Here is a 17,399-nt window from a genome sequence, read left to right on the forward strand (position 1 = left end):
AATCTTTACAAATGATGGAACGATGTCGGGCAAATTCTGAACTATGCATGCACTCATGACCACCAGTGTAGGCAGATATCGCGATCCTTTCAGCAGATGGAGAGCACAGATCTGAAGGTAAGTGTGTACGCGTGAATCGAAGTGCTGGTCGGGACTTTCAGCCATAGGTAAAATTGTTAAAGATATCGCATTGGGAGATATGTGTACCCAGTTTTACTAGGATAACAAACCAAATAATGGACATGACGAAAAAGAACCGTGTTCGCAATCTAAGAGGAGAAAATATAAAAGCAGGTGAAAGAATTGGAGGACATGTGAAAGGGACTATTAGCAACAAAGTGGAATAGGTAAATTGGATAAAAATTCTGAAGAGAACAAAAGGTGAGTAAATCCCATCTCTTTGTTTTACTATACAGTAAAAAGTGGGTGTATTATGCTCACTGCAAATATTTGTATAAAACAAGCATACAATACAGGTGTGGCTACATATTACAAACAAAACTCCATCTGGAAATATACTAAAACACCCAAAAACATTTATCACCACAGAGTGAAGTTTAAACTGGGTTTGGTATTTCCATATACTACAATATATGTTATGCTGATCAACTTGTGTCTACGTCTTCCTTATCTAACTAGTCTATACGTACAACTACATTTGATACGTGATAACCTGTACTAAGTAAGGTGTGGCTCAGACTGTCACTACCTGCTGTCACAAAGGGAAAAATATATTGTCTTGTAAAAAGCTAACCAAGCCCTCCTGAAACATGTCCCCTCTGTGGTTTGGCTTCCTCCCTAATATTGCTCCGACCAAGATATGGGTGGAGGGGCAAGTGCTTTCTCTTGCCCAGGGCACGGAAATGTCTAGATATGGCACTGCATCTTATCACCAACACATAAAAACAGATCAAATTCCCAGTCAATACAGGAAAACTTCCATCCTCACCTTGATAGTTTGTCCAGGATTTTCTGCCTTGTGTAGCTACAGCATAAAGTATTCTCATCAATAACTTCTGGGCTGAGAGGAGGCCAGAGTGAGTGCTCCCTGTCTCCTGTCTCTTCATAGTGTCTATTGCTTTCAATCCAAGAGACAATCCTTGGCCAATCATGCCACAAAGTCAGATGGCGCCAAAGGATTCTGGGCGTGAAAGCAGACATATCTGCAGATATAGAAGGTAAATCATTGTCATATCCCTGCTGAAGACTGACGGTCAATGACATGCAGAAAAAGCATTGCATGGAGAGAATCTATTCCAATTGGCTAAGTGTGCATAATTAAACAAAATACACTGTTAGCATCCCAACAACATTAGATTTATAAATAAATACAAACACAAATATATAGATATCAAAAGCATCAATGCCATTCAAATGCAGTTGAAATTCATCTACAAAAAATATATGTATATATTATTGCTACATAATAAGTTATGTGCAAACATAACTTATTATGTGCTTGTGATTTGATTTATAAAGAGCTAACTTGTAACCGGAACTGCACACATGAATAGCACAATCTATGTGGACAGGCATTTATTGACTCTCTCTCACACCTGTGCTATTCCTCCAAGATAATAAGACAGATTCTTGTGTCTCTGAGTCCCAGCCCTGGCCCCAGTGTAGAATCAGAATCCTTGGCTCATCGCCTAGAGAGCTCAGTGCATCTTGCAGTGCCTCCACCTCCTGAGACATGGTACAGATCTTCCACGCAGGCCTGGAATAGATATCACAGATAACATTTTATATTATGTTCTACTGGCAGTATTCTGCAATACAGATAGTGAATGCAGCACAAAGGATATCACCTGGAGTAAGCCACTATTTCTTTCTCTCCAGCAGATTTGCACATATCACTGTACAGCTCTTCAAACTGGCACACTGTATGGATCTCCTCTAGCTCGCTTTCTAAAAAACAACCCTCTTTCTGCAGCAGGTCAATCTAAAAAATAACACACAATGGGGTCAGCAAGTGGGAAACATGATAAAAGGTGAACATGACAGTATACTATACCCACCAGCAGTGTCCGGATACCAAGATCTGATGTGTGCAAACAGATACGTCGCAGCTCATCCCATACGGAGTAGCCCTGGAATAGAAATTAGTCTCTAAGAATAAATGAAAGACTTAGCTGTGCTTAAGGCCTGTCAATTGCAGCCTAGTGTGTAGGTCACATCTTTAATGCACTACCATTTAGAGTTACTCCGGGATAATCTATACTGAGTGAAGAATGTCTCAGAGCTGCTCCAATTGGCACTACTCACTGTCACATTAGGGATAAATCGATTGCACTACATAGGCTAGGCACGTCCCCATTGTTGGTTGGCTACCCCTCCCTTCCCACTCTTATGGGTGTCCAGCTTTGTGGCAGGGCCTATTGAAACCTGTAGTTCCACAACTAACTGCCTACTTCTGTTTTAAAGCAAAATTTTCAGTAACCTCAAGCAAATAGCACATACAATACACTTTTCTTTTGTATATCCTAAAAAAAAAAAGCATCTACCAAAGCAGTTATGGAATGAACGTTCAGTCACCAACATCCATGTGGAAAGAAGCAAATATTTATGAATGAGAGCCAGCTTTTGCACACATTAATGCAAAAACGGGCAATATCCTCAAGTGTGGATTCAGACAGAGATTAAAGACCACTGGATAAATGGGTCAAGCTGCAAGTTTCCAGCAGGTTAGAAAAGTGGAGATGTTGCCCTTAGCAACCAACCGGATTCTAGTTATCATGTATTTAGTACATTCTAAAAATTGATAGCTAGAAACTGATTGGTTGCTATAGGCAACCTCCACTTTTCTAACCTGCTGGAAACTCACAGCTTGATACATTTACCCCTAGGAAAACTGCCCATCCATGAGAATGTTCAGCACCCTGGCTATATATATTAGAGAATGAGAGAATAAAGTAATTTTATATACCCATGAAAAACTCTGCTATCCCCCACCTTGGATAAGCAGCAGATAAAGCTCTTGATGCATTGCAAAGATAACAATTGTATGTTTGACTGCGACATACATGTACTTTTACTGACCAGATTCTGGAGAAGCTGGCAGGCCTCAGTTACACGGGTCTCCAGCAGGCATCTGTAGACCAGTTTTAGGCCTTCTCGTTTCAACCAAGTTAGGCTTGAAGGGTGATGACCCTGCGCACGTAGGAACATTTGAGCCTCAGGAATACAATTTGTGAGGATGGCATCAGAGATTATATTCTGATCAAAAGGAAGAATAATGAAATAAAATCAGTTACATAAATCCTAATAGGAAACATACAGGAGGGTGTATAGATAATTTATGATTCTCTGACACTAACTGTACCTCAACAGACATGTTCTCCCACGCTCCATGACCTCTCTTAACATGTGGGGTCTGCACAGGAAGTTGCTGCTGATGAAACTTCTTCATTAAAGGCCGAAGCTTGGTGATATAAACAGTCAAGATTCCCACACACTGTTCCAGGCTAGGATCTGGTTCTAAGTAAAGATGCAAAATCCATACCTAAATATGGTAAACATTTGTGACATGGGACATGTCAGGTTTTCAGATCCTGAAGCCACTAGATTAGTATTTCACAAACCTTTCTGTGGCTGTGTGATGTAGATGCTGTATAATTACTTTTTTCATGACACACTAGTGTAATATGTTGTAGTAAAGAGAGATACACAAATTGATTTTGCATATTCAACTTATTTTCAGTATTTTCTCCATTACTTCTAAGATACTGTTTGGGAATCAGTACACTACATTCTATAGTGTACTACAGTCTACTATAGAATGTAGTGTAAAATATGGTAGGCTACAGAATGTAGTGTAGAATGTGGTAGACTATAGAATGTACTGTAAAATGTGGTAGACTACAGAATGTAGTGTAGAATGTGGTAGACTACAGAATGTAGTGTAGAATGTGGTAGACTATAGAATGTGGTAGACTACAGAATGTAGTGTAGAATGTGGTAGACTATAGAATGTGGTAGACTATAGAATGTGGTAGACTATAGAATGTGGTAGACTACAGAATGTAGTGTAGAATGTGGTAGACTATAGAATGTAGTCTAGCATACATTGGACTTATGACTGGTAGAATGAAAAAAATTCTCTCATACACAGTACATCATACAACTGAGAAGGAAACTGGAATGGTCTCTGGGGATATCCTTTAAGCATATCATATGGATAATCCAGTTATAGAAGTTAACTTTTAAGTACACATTAGCGGCACAGCTAAGCATATGTAATGTCACGCAATGCTGCTTTCATGTATAGTCATGCAATGCCGCATATGTCCCAAGCATAGAATGTAACAGGCCAGTAATGCAATATCAACAGTAACAGATAATAGGAAGGACTTTCCGGATGGCCCCATACAAACTCAGTGATGCAAGTATGATCTTAATAACATGAATGTAAATGACTTGTTGCATATTCCAATGAACTAGAGAAAATGATAATACTGTCTACTGCAAAACACTTGCATATGATCTTGTTGTGTGCAATACTACATTTGGAGTGATGGGCATGATTGAGCACGGAACAGTGTAAATAAAAGTCTAATTCCACCAATGCACTGCACTTCATAAATAAACATTATTAATATCAGAGTTGATTGGTCTATTGAGCATTTTGGTAAACTGCTACCACCTTGTCAATCTTGCATGACCTCCTTGAAAATAATCTCTGATCATGATTTAGGCGTAAGGGCAAAACACCCTTTAATTTGTCTGTGTTACACTGCAGAAATGCCCTGACTACTGGAACAGACATTTGTCCTGTTACATACCAGCTAGGAGATTGCAGAGTGTCAGCAGCTGTCCATTGAGGAAGTGAAGTGTGAGTTGCAGCAGTTGCTCTGAAAAGTGTTTACTCTGAGCTTCCATGTCTGTTCCATGGATGCAGGAGAAGAGAAGGTCTAGAGCTGGGACCAGATCCTGCACATCTGGGGGGGAAAGTGAGAGAAAGCCTGAGATATAGACAAAGCATGAATGACTTGTTATATACCGAGCTGCCGCTAATCATGCTCACTGTGCAGGTAGTGCTCTGACTGGATGCCACCATCTTCAGATGTCAGAGGGCTCAGGATACTTTCTTTACTCTTCAGGAAAAAATCAACTGTATCCAACTGCCTGTTCTCTAAGCCAGCCTAAAAGAGAGACAATGAGACAGACCTGCAGGTATATCCAAAGGATGGAAAGGAAGGAGGCGGGGGGTGGGAGGTAGCAGAGAGAGTTAGCAGAGAATTTGTGAGTTTTTCTTTTTACCTCCAGTGTGTGAAGAGGGACAGAGCAGCGCCCCCAGTTATTTAGGTGGCATAGGATGTCTGCAGTACTTGCGCTACCATGAATCATTAAGCGGGTCAGGAACTCATTTTGTGACACAGCAAACAGGACAAGAAAAAGGCCCCGATCTGATGAGAAAGGGATGGGGAGATGAAAACAAATCACAAGCTACTTCACTTTTAGCAGTCAGGTACACACTGGGTTTCATGGAGTAACATCTGCATCTGAAACTTTTATACAAGTCCCTTTCCAGACCTGGCTTACCTGTGATCACAAGACAGGCCTCATCCTCTGTACAGTCCACACACAAAGCTTTCCCCACAGCATGATAACCAATGCCTTGGGTTTCCATGTCCCAGTGTACCAAGGTGGTATACCCATTAATACTCCGCAGACTGAGCAAAGCACCAAACGAAGATACAGACCAGATGTGAAGACTTAAATCATCCTTCATATTATCCGTCATGACTCTAACCCAGCCTCCACCTACAGCAGACCAGCTGAGAGGGGCTCCAGAGGAGATGCTCCTGGGCAATATACCTGGAGCCTGGGGGTGAACAGGAAGGGCTGAGATACTCCTTGTCTCATGGAAGATGGAAGATAGAGTGGCATCCCATGACCTTTATAGAGGAGACAGCAATAGTGAGGGGAATGAGAAGAAGATATGTGACAATGCAATCGTAAAATGGCCTGCAGCATAGCAAGGCAACAAAACATGTATAGAGATTACAGGACTCTATTGTGCAAGGACTGGTTTACCAGAGTACATAATTAGAGAAAAAAACAGAGTACAATGCAGAAAACAGAGGTCTTAACATGCAAGGATGAGTTAAAAACTCACTTTCTGAATCATATATCCATTTACCTGTCCATTCGAAAAGCATGTCCAAGTGCATGCTCATGTATGTCACAGCTGCTCATTCCAATGTCACTTTCATCTGCTACAGACTGCTTAGAGCGCCGTTTATTACGCCAAACGCGTAGTGACAGTATGACGTCTTCACTGTATGAGAGAGAGAGAGACCATTCATTCTATACTTATCTCAAACACCTAGGGGAGATTCATTTGCTGGCGATATGCAGTGCGGATATCACAACAATGTCCAGCTGCGCACATTGCCGGCCATTACTGTAGGACTCTCCACTCATTTATCTGCAAACCTCTATGGGTTGTGAGGAAAAATGAGCAGATTCCTGCCATAACATTGACGAGATGTGCCTCTGTGGAAGTTCCAGAAACACATCATGCTGAATTTAATCCCCGATTGTTAATATTTTACAAAACAATGATTTTGAAACAAACAAAGATTTACCTGAAATTGTCACTCAACCTCAAGGGAAGAAAGCAGGAAGAGCCAGAGGAGACCACAATTAGATCTAGGTTTGGAGAGACACGAATGCTGTTCAGTGGCTCAATTGCTTCAAGGTCTGGTTTTATTGGTAGTTCTATCTCAGCTACTGGAGACCCATCGAGAGTGTCAAAAACATCTGCAGCATTTTGTTAAGGGATCCAAAACACTAAAGAACTTCATATTATACATACAATCCAGATATATACCATTTAGCTACAGCACAAATGATCCAGGTTTGCAGGAAGGATACGTATGAACCCCAAACTGTCCAGAAGAAACAAGAGTCTGTGGTTCAAACATACATCTGAGATGCGCTCTGCACTATCTGGATCCAGCTCCAGACAGAAGCAAGCCACAAGTTTTGGCTTCTGCTCCTTGCCATTACAGGAAAGATGCATAAGGACTCTACTGCTGAACAGAATGAGAATGTCATCACCATGCAGGAAGAGAAGACGGACAGAGGGTAAGGAAGGGACACCTGAGAATAAGCAATAAAAAAAAGAGATTATACAGACTGCACGCAGCTATCCTGCCACTTCATGACACAATTAGCTTACTATTGCAGCACAAATGAAATAACATGACTTTGTACTAAACTGAATTGCTGACAGTGTCATAAAATGATTCACTGTGCCTTTTTATAAACATCAGGGATTTGGCCAAATATAAACAATTTTATATAAAAATAAAAAAATTAGAAATTAGTTAAAAACAAACAAACAAGACAGCGCATTTTATTTTTCACATTCTCTGTTGTGTTAGCCCCATCCTGGTAACTGCAAACTGGGAGTACTGTAGCTCGTTCCTCTAGGGCAGAGTGTTTGGGTCTCTTACACCTGGTTTCTTGGTTTGTGATTGGCTGTTCTCTGTATTCATGCATGAAGAATTTTACCAAGAAAAAGCACAATTTATCTTCACTCCTTTAATGTTATTACTGTTAACGGCTCCTTAAAGTGATATTACTAACTTACTTAGTTATGTCTGTTCTGCACATCTGAAAGCAAATTCACACAAGAACTCATACTTACAAACATGATTATCTACACAGAGTTGTCTCAAAGAGTTCTCATCAAAAAGGCAGAGAGTGGTCAGATTCACCTGTCCCTTTACAGTACACAATTCATGGACACACAACTCTTTATTCTGACTAAGAGTGAGGAGACGTGGATTCCGTGGGGGGCCGGCATCTTCCAACAGAAACCTAAGTCATGAAGAAACACAGGTTATTACCAAACAAATCTAGATCCTGGTTCATGGAAGCTTGAACACGGACCACTGATGCTACAAATGTTATTACCTTTTAAACTATTACACAGACATAAAAAGCACCACACATACTGATATAATGATGACTATTGAGACCTGAACTGTGATTTACACCGAGTAAAATGCTATAAAAAGTAATAGTGAACTGAAACATTAAGGGCTCATTCACAGTAGTTACAATGAATGGCTGTTACCTGGGGTGCAGCCATCTGTGTCCACTGCACGGTTTCTGCTGCTAGAACAAGTATTATTCTATAAATCCTTATTATCTGTGGTAAATGCATATCCAATGCTCACTTAGATAGTTCTTACATTTCTAGTCACAACAGCGCATACTGTATCTCAGGCATATCTTGCATTAAAGTACAAGGGATGCATTTACTCTAGAATCAGAAATTATTATTATCCTTTATTTGTTAGGTGCCACAAGGGTTCCGCAGCACCTTATACTTTACAAACAGTAGACTATACAGGGTAAGACATTACTGAACAATAAATACCAAAACTTCAGAGGCTCCAGGCAGGCTAATGCAGTAAGGACGGAGCAGAAAAACAGGTATGGATACAGGAGGGAAGAGGGCCTTGCTCAAATGATCTTACATCCTAAGGGAGGGTGAACAAGACTCACACAAAGGGAGTCAGTTGACGTATATAGGAGAGAGAAGGGACCAGGAGGAGAGAGGGGATAACGGATTAGGTGGAAGGATGGTAGGCTTTAAGGAGCAGGTGAGTTTTAAGTGCCCGTTTGAAGGAGCTTAGATTGGGAGAGAGACGGATGGAGCAAGGGAGGTTGTTCCAGTGAAGGGGGGCTGCATGGGAGAAGTCCTGGATTCTGGAGTAGGAAGAGGTGACCAGGGTGGAGGAGAGGCGACGGTCATTGGCCGGAAAGCAATGATCTCCATAATAACACACGTTCTAGCTGCGGCAACCTTGCAGTGTTTGCAGCTGGCTTCACTGCAGGTGAAACACATTCTATCTAGTGCAGTGTAGGCTAACCTGTGACAATCCAGGTGTTGTGAAACTACAAGTCCCAGCATGCTTTGCCAATATATAGCAGCTTATTGCTGGAAGGGTATGCTGGGACTTGTAGTTTCACAACACCTGGAGTGTCACAGGTTAGCCAACACTGATCTAGTGTATATGACTTTGAAGGAAAGACATAGCAAAAATAAGATATTTAATTTAATAAACTATGACTACAATATTTCCCATTATACAGTACATAAACACATATTAGTCACAGGTCTGGCCAAATCTGGTTCACTGGGTCTAAAGAAAATTGGCCCTAACGATTGGATAAAGTCCCCCTCCTTTTACGCACGTTACCTCTTTTCTGCACTGGAGATGGACTCTGGATGGCAGCCCTATCTCTACTGTACATGTCAGCATTTAGCTTGTATACACAGGCTGGTATGTTGTAATTTGTGTGAGGCTTGTGTGTATGAATTTTGTGGGGATACATTGTGTGATGTAATCAGGACACAAGCTGGTGTGTAAGACATCTGTGTGAGGGCCCTGTCTTATGTCTATTTATTTTTTCAAATCTGTATTAACTTTGCAGGCACAAATCCCAAAATAATCAAGTCACAGGTTGGTGTTATTGATTTGGGGTGGCACAGGATGGTGTAATCAATTTCCATTATTGCTGCTGGTCATTGTTAGATATCAAGTTGATATCTCCCAATATGGCGATACCTGCCCAACCCTAAAATTGCTGGCTCCTAACTGGTTCCAGGCCTGGTTATTTACATGTATAAAACAGACAAAGCCTAGAGAAAGCTCTTACTGTGTGAACGGTCCGTTCAGATTCATATGAGCACCCCGGAGGGTTCCGGAGGTGAAGGTGGTGAGACGAAGATTTCCTTGTGGCAGAAGGCTGCATAGGGTCAAGTTTTTTTGCCTGATCAAGGATACTCTCACTGGTAGATCAGTCCAGTCTTGAAGATTTATGCCAGGATCCAGAAGGATGCTTAGCCCCATTTTACAGCTGAAAAATAAATCTAAACATTGTAAAAGTGACATTTTAGAAGTTGTGTATTTAAAAGACTATATCTGGGAATAACCTGCATGCACAGTATAGATGAGGGATACTAATAATTTTTTTCATTTATGTATTTTTTGTTTGATTAAAAACAATTGTAAGCATGGAGAAAGTGTTTGAGAGGTGCCCCTTTAATACAGTAACATTTCTTCACAACATTCCTACACTAACTACTCTGACCACCACCATTACCCTAGGATCTTCCTTCCTACTTATAAGATGTGAAATGGACCCTCTGGCATCTATATATTCTATAACCAAATTTGTAGAACTTCTGGAATGTGTTGTTAACTATCAAAATACGCGTAGAGTCGGCTATAACCATTCTGCTGACCAGTTGCTTTTAGCACTGTGTACATGTATGCTGTAAAAGACAAATATTGTCACTGCCATTTTTCATTATTCACTTTGCCACAAAAGTAGAAAAAACTATTCTGGTCTACGGTAGAAATTGTATTTATTTATTTTTAATGATGGTCAACATTTTACTTCTTTCATCCACCTGCCAAAGAGATCTTATTATAGGACCGGCCCTGTACTGAATAATATATACTGGAAAGTAACATTAGAGGTCAAGGAAATGCATTATTCAGCAAATGACTTCTATTACATGGTATGATAGTGTAGTAACACGCAGGTATTGCGTGCAAGGTTGTTTTGTGGTATCTGAGCATTACAACATGCTAGACTTCACGCTTGGGCAATCTGCAGCTATTACTCAATGGAAGCCTTAGCATGTCCTGTAGGCAGAGCTAGAAACTTGTACTTCCCACATCTCCCACCACCCCATGTCTTGTGATGTTTCTCCACCACTGTATCAGTATAAGAAACTGTGTCTCAGTTACCTATCCCCCTACAGAGAGTCCTCTCAGAGATCTCCGCTGCACACTGTGGACAGTCCGTGGCCTCTGTTTATTTACATGTCTCTCTGAGCTCCACTGGACGCCGCCATCTTTCCATGGAGTCACATGACCGAGCTTTTCCTGGCTGGGTCACGCCGGGCTGTGTGGTGACGTCATCACAAAGTATTAGCAGGCCGGGTGATTGGGCAATGGGCTGCCGTGACGTCACTGGGTGGGTGGGGAGAGTATGGAGCTGCTGTCCGGGCTGCTAGCTACACTACGCGGGGGACCGAGAGGACGAGGCCGGGTCATGGAGGAGCGAGCCCTGGAAGTGTATGGTAACCAGGAGTGTCTGTCTGTTGTGCTGTCTGTCTGTCTGTGGGTGACACTGGTGGAGTGTCTGACACTTCCGGGTTCTGGGGGACATGTCAGAATATGGTCTAGTCCCCTGTCATATCCGGGTGTGTTATATAGGTTCCTTTATATACACTGTGCACTTGTACATTATGTGTATATAACTTATATAACTTATAATCTGCAAGTGTGAAACCAGATCCACCCCTGCCGACCTCAGCCATAATATTGTCCAACTTTTTTCCTCACTAATTGTTGAAAGAACTTCATAACACTCAACCTATACTATCTCAGGTTAGCAGAATTATGTGTATGGTATGTTAGAGGTGTATTGGCTATAACAGGAATAAATGCATACTTTCCTACTTTTCATACAATCTTTCTTGGGGAGTAGGGAACTATGAATTACTGACACAGCTGTTGTATTGCAATATGTTACACAATCTGTTCTTTGACCTAGATGAAGACAATTTAAAGACTAAAAATGCTTAAACTGAGGCATCCATTTTGTGGGCTGAAGCTCTACTAAATTGTAAGCAGGATTAGCAGACGAAGATACAGGTCTAGTATACCCAAGCAGTGTGCAATGTATCTTTTCACCCCAAGTTTACACTAAGTTTATGTCCACTACGTTATGTACCAGAAAACGCAATACATGTATATAGTCTGACTTCTCTATATTTTCTTTTGTTCTGCGTTGCCAAGCAACAATGTTACATCGATAACTGTGTTATTTCCACAGATATAATCCGAAGTATAAGGGATCCGGAAAAGCCTAGTACACTAGAAGATCTCGAGGTTGTGTCAGAGAGTTGTGTGACTGTGGAAGACTTGGATAATGAATGTTTCCTGGTCATCATAAAGTTCACACCTACCGTTCCACATTGCTCCCTGGCCACACTAATTGGTAGGAAATGACATATAACACCATAGATCCTCTATGTATACAGCTAAGTGATCATTTTATATCATTCATTTTTTTATTATTAGTTATCTCCTTATTTTTCCAAGACTAAACTAATCATGCCCCGCCTCCTTCACCAGGGCTCCCTCACCTCCTGTCATCTCTCTGTTACTAACACCTAACACTCCCCTCCTTTCTGTCGCTCAAGTCTGCTGCCTCGGGGTCATATTTAGAAAAAACAAAACAAAAAAAAGCAACTTGTATTCACTTTTGTTTCTGCTATTCAGCTATTGCATTCTCCAGCTTAGCTGTTGAACATTGTAATGTGTCAGGACGACAGTGTTTCCCTTAGAAATGAGAGCTTGCATTAGTGATGTGATTTATTTTAGTGATTATAATGACGGATATTTACCCAGTTAGTTGTCAACTCCCTTCTCTTTAAGAGGACCATTAAAATTACAAAAGCTGGTTAGAGAATAATGCAAAATAGAATTCTGTTTCAATATACTTACAAAAAGTGTCAATTTGTCACTAAATTAAGTCTGTTAGATTCTCTGATCTGACCACCGGGGCAACGATTCCAATTGTCAGGGCTGAAAGATTGAGGCCTTTAGCCTCCATTCACTCCAAAAGTAATGGTTTCTCTCTGCCTGATGTCTGTTATCACAAGGCAACTGTAAACACGGAAACCAGTCGTGCATCACTTGTTATGTTAGTATTGTAAACAGCAAGGTTCTTATGGACCTTTTAAAGTCTTCAAAAGGAGTGAGATATGGAAATATTTTTTTTTAGTAAAAGACCACTAAACCTATCTTGTATTACAATATTTTCAAAAAACCAATTACAACCATGCTCAGTCCTGAGTATATCAATTCTGGGAATTTGTGTAGTGATGAGTGAGATCTCAAATACGTGGTGTATATAGAATCAGGGGGAGTTTTGTATCCAGGTACATTGTAAGTTTATATCTCATGACTAATATCCTATGGAATGCAAGTCCGTTCTTGTTTCCGATACTATATTGCTGAACGGGAGGCACTACCTGTTACGTGTAATTGTCATTCACTTTCCTTTATCTCTGCTCAGGTCTGTGTTTGAGGGTGAAGCTGCAGCGATGTTTATCATTCAAGCACAAGGTAAAGAATGATTCTGTTGTCTACGGCAGTAGTCATAATTCCGATGACTAAAATGCTGACACCAATAGGAGTGACAGTAAAATGCTGACACATAAAACCGAGACGTGTAGGAAATTACTGACGTTCTTAAAAGCAACATGCCAGAAATCCCGACACCAGAAATGACTACATTTAAGAAAGTGCCGACAGTGTGATTGCCAACACTGAAAATGGCGACAGTCACACTATCGACTTTAAGGGGGCAATGTGAGCGGGTCCAGTGTCTATACAGCTGGATTTCCTATGGAGTGGGATCCGCAAAATAATTGTGCGTTGCCCCCGCTCCAGTAACACCCAGCCTGAAATCTCCGGTCAGGTCTAGCCCATGCCTCGCTAAGCAGGTTCTCCAAATGAGCGGGTGATGGAAAGGAAGCAATCTGTTTCTTTTTCTCCTTAAACTGCGAACTGTAGGGAATATCCGATTTCTTGTTTCCCTTAATCTCTACTGTCTGCCTGACTGCACGCACAAATCATCCACTAACTGTCCAGGGACTGAGATGGCAAATGGGGAGGAGAAGGAGCGGCAGCTCCCAAGAGAGCCACGGTGTCTCTTCTAGAGGGCTTATCTGACTGGGAAGCCACACCAGGGTGGAGGTGCTGAAGGGATATTGCCTCCTCTCAGGACAGCTTTATTAGCCTCCCTATGCCTAGTGTGGGGCTTCGATGAAGGGCAACCCCTTTCAATGACACTGAGACCCTAGGCCCACTTCCCGTATGTAGTTCCTGGAGGCACGGGGAGCATGGTTACTGCCAACACAGGTCCCCCAGCTTAAGCAATCCAATGTTTGCAGTGGGCTGTCTGCAACGAGGAGGAGCCCATAAAATAGAAACCTAACACCTGCGACCCGCTCCGAGGACAGTGGCAGGTGCAGAGTTTGACTCAGTCGGTACACCTGTCAAACCGTATCGCTGGTGTCCTAAGGCGAGCTCAGGGAGGCCAGAAACCTCCTGTGGATAAATTAAAAAAAAAAAATAATTAGTGAGCCGCTGCATAGGCAGCCATAGAAAACGTGCCCAACTCCAACGGGTACTGAAAGACTGAAGTTCTTGGTAACCAATAGGGTAAAGAGGGGGGGTAGCTTGAGATTTTGCGGGTAAATTTACAGTGCCCAAGCTCCTGTAACTGCACTTTATAACTCAGTGTTCGTGTCCCCCATTAGGATGAATGTGAAAGTAATGAAGGATGCTGTACAAACTATATGGATTGGTTTAAAAACCAAGAACAAAACCTAGGGGTTTATTTAAGTGAATTGATTGTTCAGTCACTGCATACTGAGGACGGTGATCTTATTTGTGCCCCTCATTTAAAAACAAGAAAAAAAAATGAATGCATGTGAGGTCAGTCATTAATTTTTCTTCTAGGAGTAGCAGAATATCCATGTTCAGCAGATGTGCTTAACTGGCTTAGTTGTTTAGATACACCATTTAGCAAAGTATCTAACAGCACCTTGATCTGAAGACTCTCCTTTTCTGTGGGAGGGAAATTGTATGTGGTCCTCTGTAGAGCTATGGACTGTATATCTGCCTGCTGTCAGGTTTTGAAACACCCGCTATGAAAAGCTTTTATTCCAGGGGATTTCAAAATCACTGGTGATAGATGCAGAGGTGATGGCTGGACTGTGTACAGTTACTTTCCCGCTAAAGAGAAGAATCTTCAGCTCTAAGTATCCTAGATACTATTTTGCAGAGTGCATCTAATCAATAAAACATGTTAAGCAAGGAGTTCTATTTAATTTATTTTGATTATAAGTATTATAGATTTGTCATTTTTAAAAATCCTCCTTTGTATTGTATAAAACTAGTGACTGATAATGTGCGTGTGCAGTTCTACAAGTTCTCTTTTAGTTAAAGTAAGATTATATTGTGTCTGCTGTTGCCTATAGGCAGTTCAGATGAGTAACTTTGTTACAACTTTGTATCTGGGGCACAGCAGTAGAGAAATATAATGTTGTGTAAAGTCTATTACATCTGATGCACCAGTGACTAACCCTGCAGTATATCATCAACGTAGGATGTATTGAATATATTGTCACCCATAGCAACCACTCAGATAACGTTCATCAGTCTCACTGAACTAGCTCTGGTTACAGCATAATATCTTTAATTTTTATTTTGTTCATTAAATGTAAAAAAAAACAAAAAAAAAAAAACCTCTCCTCCCCGGGACTTCCCCTTCAGCTGGCTGATGTAATGACATGAATGTTCCAGCATTCACATGTTATTGCATTGACCTGCTGAGCAGTATAATGAGGTGGGAGTTCTAATATGATATAGATGTCATTGGCTGTGCCCACAGCGCAGGGGAAGGGGTTCCCAGGGGGGTAGTCCATAAAAAAAGTGTAATAAATTATTATAATAAATGAATTGGGGACGTCAAAAACCAAACACATGTTACATCAACTGATCTGCCACTAAATGAGAGGACATGACTATACATATATTTATTTGACTGTTATATGATACTGACACTGTAATGGCCTAATTATACATACCTGTTGTCAAGTAGTGGCACAGGAAACTGTCACAATGGCACTTTCTTATTAGTTGTTCAACAACCTTTATTATGACCCTTTCACTCAATCTGAAATGCTTTGCTCTTGCACACTCTGCTTTCATAGTAAAACAATGTATTCCATGTAATGTATCACTATGCAGGATACTGAATTTTTATTTATTTATTTTTTTCACTGAAAAAACATGTTGTTGAGTAGTGTACTGCAAGACAGAATCTTTAGTGTATTTCCCACTTGTGTTTCATAAAATAAAACTAAATCTTGCACAGCAACCACTGCAACATTGCTGTCTCTCCACCAGATGGCAGTGTATTCACTAATTTTGCAATAGAAATCCTAGTGCCTGTGCGGTTGTTTTAACCTCTTAGCTGCTGATGGATTAAGCACATTGCAAAGCAGAGGAATAAATTACAAATCCTGATTTTACACACCCACAGTTCTGGCAATAAAGTTTGGACCGCAGGGATATCTGGCAGGATTTCTGCATTCCTGGCTCTTCCAGACAATCTAGTAAAGTCCTGACCTGTAGTTTTTGCAGTGGTTTCCTTGGAAAAGCTAGTGTCATACAATCCTTTCACAAACAATGTAATACAATGATCTAGACCTGTACCTGCCATGATATTTTGCTGCTTTGATCCCACGATCTCCTGCAGTGGGTGAGTTCATGTTGTTCTGCTTTTCCAGCTGGAGATCTATATTTCTGAAGGGACTCATTCAACGGAGGAGGATAGTAAGTTACTGCTTCTTTTCCTATCCGGGCAGTGGGTATAGGGAACAGCTTCCTACAGTTGGAATACTGGCTTATAATGTACATAACAGGGGAGGGGGCAGCTCCGTTTATTAAATAATAGATTTTGTAACAACCACACAGGCTACAACGTGTCCCTAAGTACAGATAATCTATTGTTTTGGTGTGAGGTCTTTGAGAACCACTGTTCTAGGTTCGTTACCATAGCTCCCAACCTCAATTACCCCAACAGGTCACGTTTTAAGAATATCCTTAAGTACAGGTAAATACATGTTATTGATTGGTTCAGTACTTTTTCTACTGATTCCCAGCTAGAGATACTTAAGGACCAGGGTGTTCTTTATGACACCGACTCAGCATGTTTTCCTTAATAACAGCAGAGGGAATAACTTTATTTTTTATGCAGTCTATGAGCAGCACCACTAACTATGACTGGTCTTTTATTTATAAGTTAACAAACAGATAAATGATAAGGAACGAGTGTCTGCAGCCATGGAGAACCCAAGTCTGCGAGAGATAGTGGAGCAGTGTGTCACTGAACCAGATTAGATTGAAGTGCATGAAGAAGTCCACGCTGAGGTGTAGAAGAACATTGGGCACAGAACAGTGTCATCTCTCCAAAGAGGCAAAGCCACTGGCCATGCATTACTTTGGACGTACACATTTTTAAAATTAATTCTGGGCAGTAGCCTCTACTGGTCACCTATGGTGGTTGAAACTCTCTGTGGTGGAACGTTCTCGACAAGATAAAGGACCAGACACTAGCTAACTGGAGACACCACAATGGAACAATTAAATAGTCTATGTGCCTAATCAAGAGGTGATACTTCTGGTACTCCGAACACGTAGTATGAATGTTTGTGAGCCAGGAGTCTTCCCAGCGTTATTGCACGTACAGACAGGAATCCTAAATAAAACTGTTTTTTT

At 41.1% G+C, this 17,399-nt stretch overlaps 2 protein-coding genes across 3 annotated transcripts in view; one reads left to right on the forward strand and one right to left on the reverse strand.

The window, feature by feature from the left end:
• Positions 1-11,025, reverse strand: part of SPG11 (SPG11 vesicle trafficking associated, spatacsin) — a 27,481-nt gene extending 16,456 nt beyond the window's left edge. Inside the window, exons 1-16 of one of the 2 annotated variants that reach the window (XM_075207518.1) lie at positions 10,782-11,025; positions 9,682-9,882; positions 7,658-7,830; positions 6,880-7,107; positions 6,591-6,765; positions 6,143-6,280; positions 5,542-5,897; positions 5,260-5,405; positions 5,024-5,141; positions 4,782-4,937; positions 3,323-3,477; positions 3,040-3,216; positions 2,019-2,090; positions 1,809-1,942; positions 1,557-1,717; positions 950-1,163 (exon numbers count right to left, since the gene is read on the reverse strand). In XM_075207518.1, the coding sequence (XP_075063619.1) occupies positions 950-1,163; positions 1,557-1,717; positions 1,809-1,942; positions 2,019-2,090; positions 3,040-3,216; positions 3,323-3,477; positions 4,782-4,937; positions 5,024-5,141; positions 5,260-5,405; positions 5,542-5,897; positions 6,143-6,280; positions 6,591-6,765; positions 6,880-7,107; positions 7,658-7,830; positions 9,682-9,875 (2,597 nt within the window). In that variant the 5' untranslated portion in view covers positions 9,876-9,882; positions 10,782-11,025. Of the gene's footprint in view, positions 1-949; positions 1,164-1,556; positions 1,718-1,808; positions 1,943-2,018; positions 2,091-3,039; positions 3,217-3,322; positions 3,478-4,781; positions 4,938-5,023; positions 5,142-5,259; positions 5,406-5,541; positions 5,898-6,142; positions 6,281-6,590; positions 6,766-6,879; positions 7,108-7,657; positions 7,831-9,681; positions 9,883-10,781 lie in introns of those variants that run through there. The other variant, XM_075207519.1, reaches the window with a different exon arrangement.
• Positions 10,973-17,399, forward strand: CIAO2A (cytosolic iron-sulfur assembly component 2A). Its single transcript, XM_075207522.1, has 5 exons — positions 10,973-11,116; positions 11,875-12,039; positions 13,123-13,172; positions 16,409-16,454; positions 16,924-17,399. The coding sequence occupies exons 1-5, from the start codon at positions 11,026-11,028 to the stop codon at positions 17,019-17,021; spliced, it is 450 nt and encodes a 149-aa protein (XP_075063623.1). The 5' UTR covers positions 10,973-11,025; the 3' UTR covers positions 17,022-17,399.

Source organism: Mixophyes fleayi, chromosome 4 (genome assembly GCF_038048845.1).
Source record: "Mixophyes fleayi isolate aMixFle1 chromosome 4, aMixFle1.hap1, whole genome shotgun sequence".
NCBI classification, from domain to species: domain Eukaryota; kingdom Metazoa; phylum Chordata; class Amphibia; order Anura; family Limnodynastidae; genus Mixophyes; species Mixophyes fleayi.

What these genes read in the sequence shown, in the direction of transcription:
- CIAO2A (XM_075207522.1), top strand. Translation starts at nt 11,026, where the DNA reads ATGGAGCTGCTGTCCGGGCTGCTAGCTACACTACGCGGGGGACCGAGA. An exon ending in GCGAGCCCTGGAAGTGTATG is followed by an intron (nt 11,117 to 11,874) that starts GTAACCAGGAGT and finishes TTATTTCCACAG; the next exon opens with ATATAATCCGAAGTATAAGG. An exon ending in CTCCCTGGCCACACTAATTG is followed by an intron (nt 12,040 to 13,122) that starts GTAGGAAATGAC and finishes ATCTCTGCTCAG; the next exon opens with GTCTGTGTTTGAGGGTGAAG.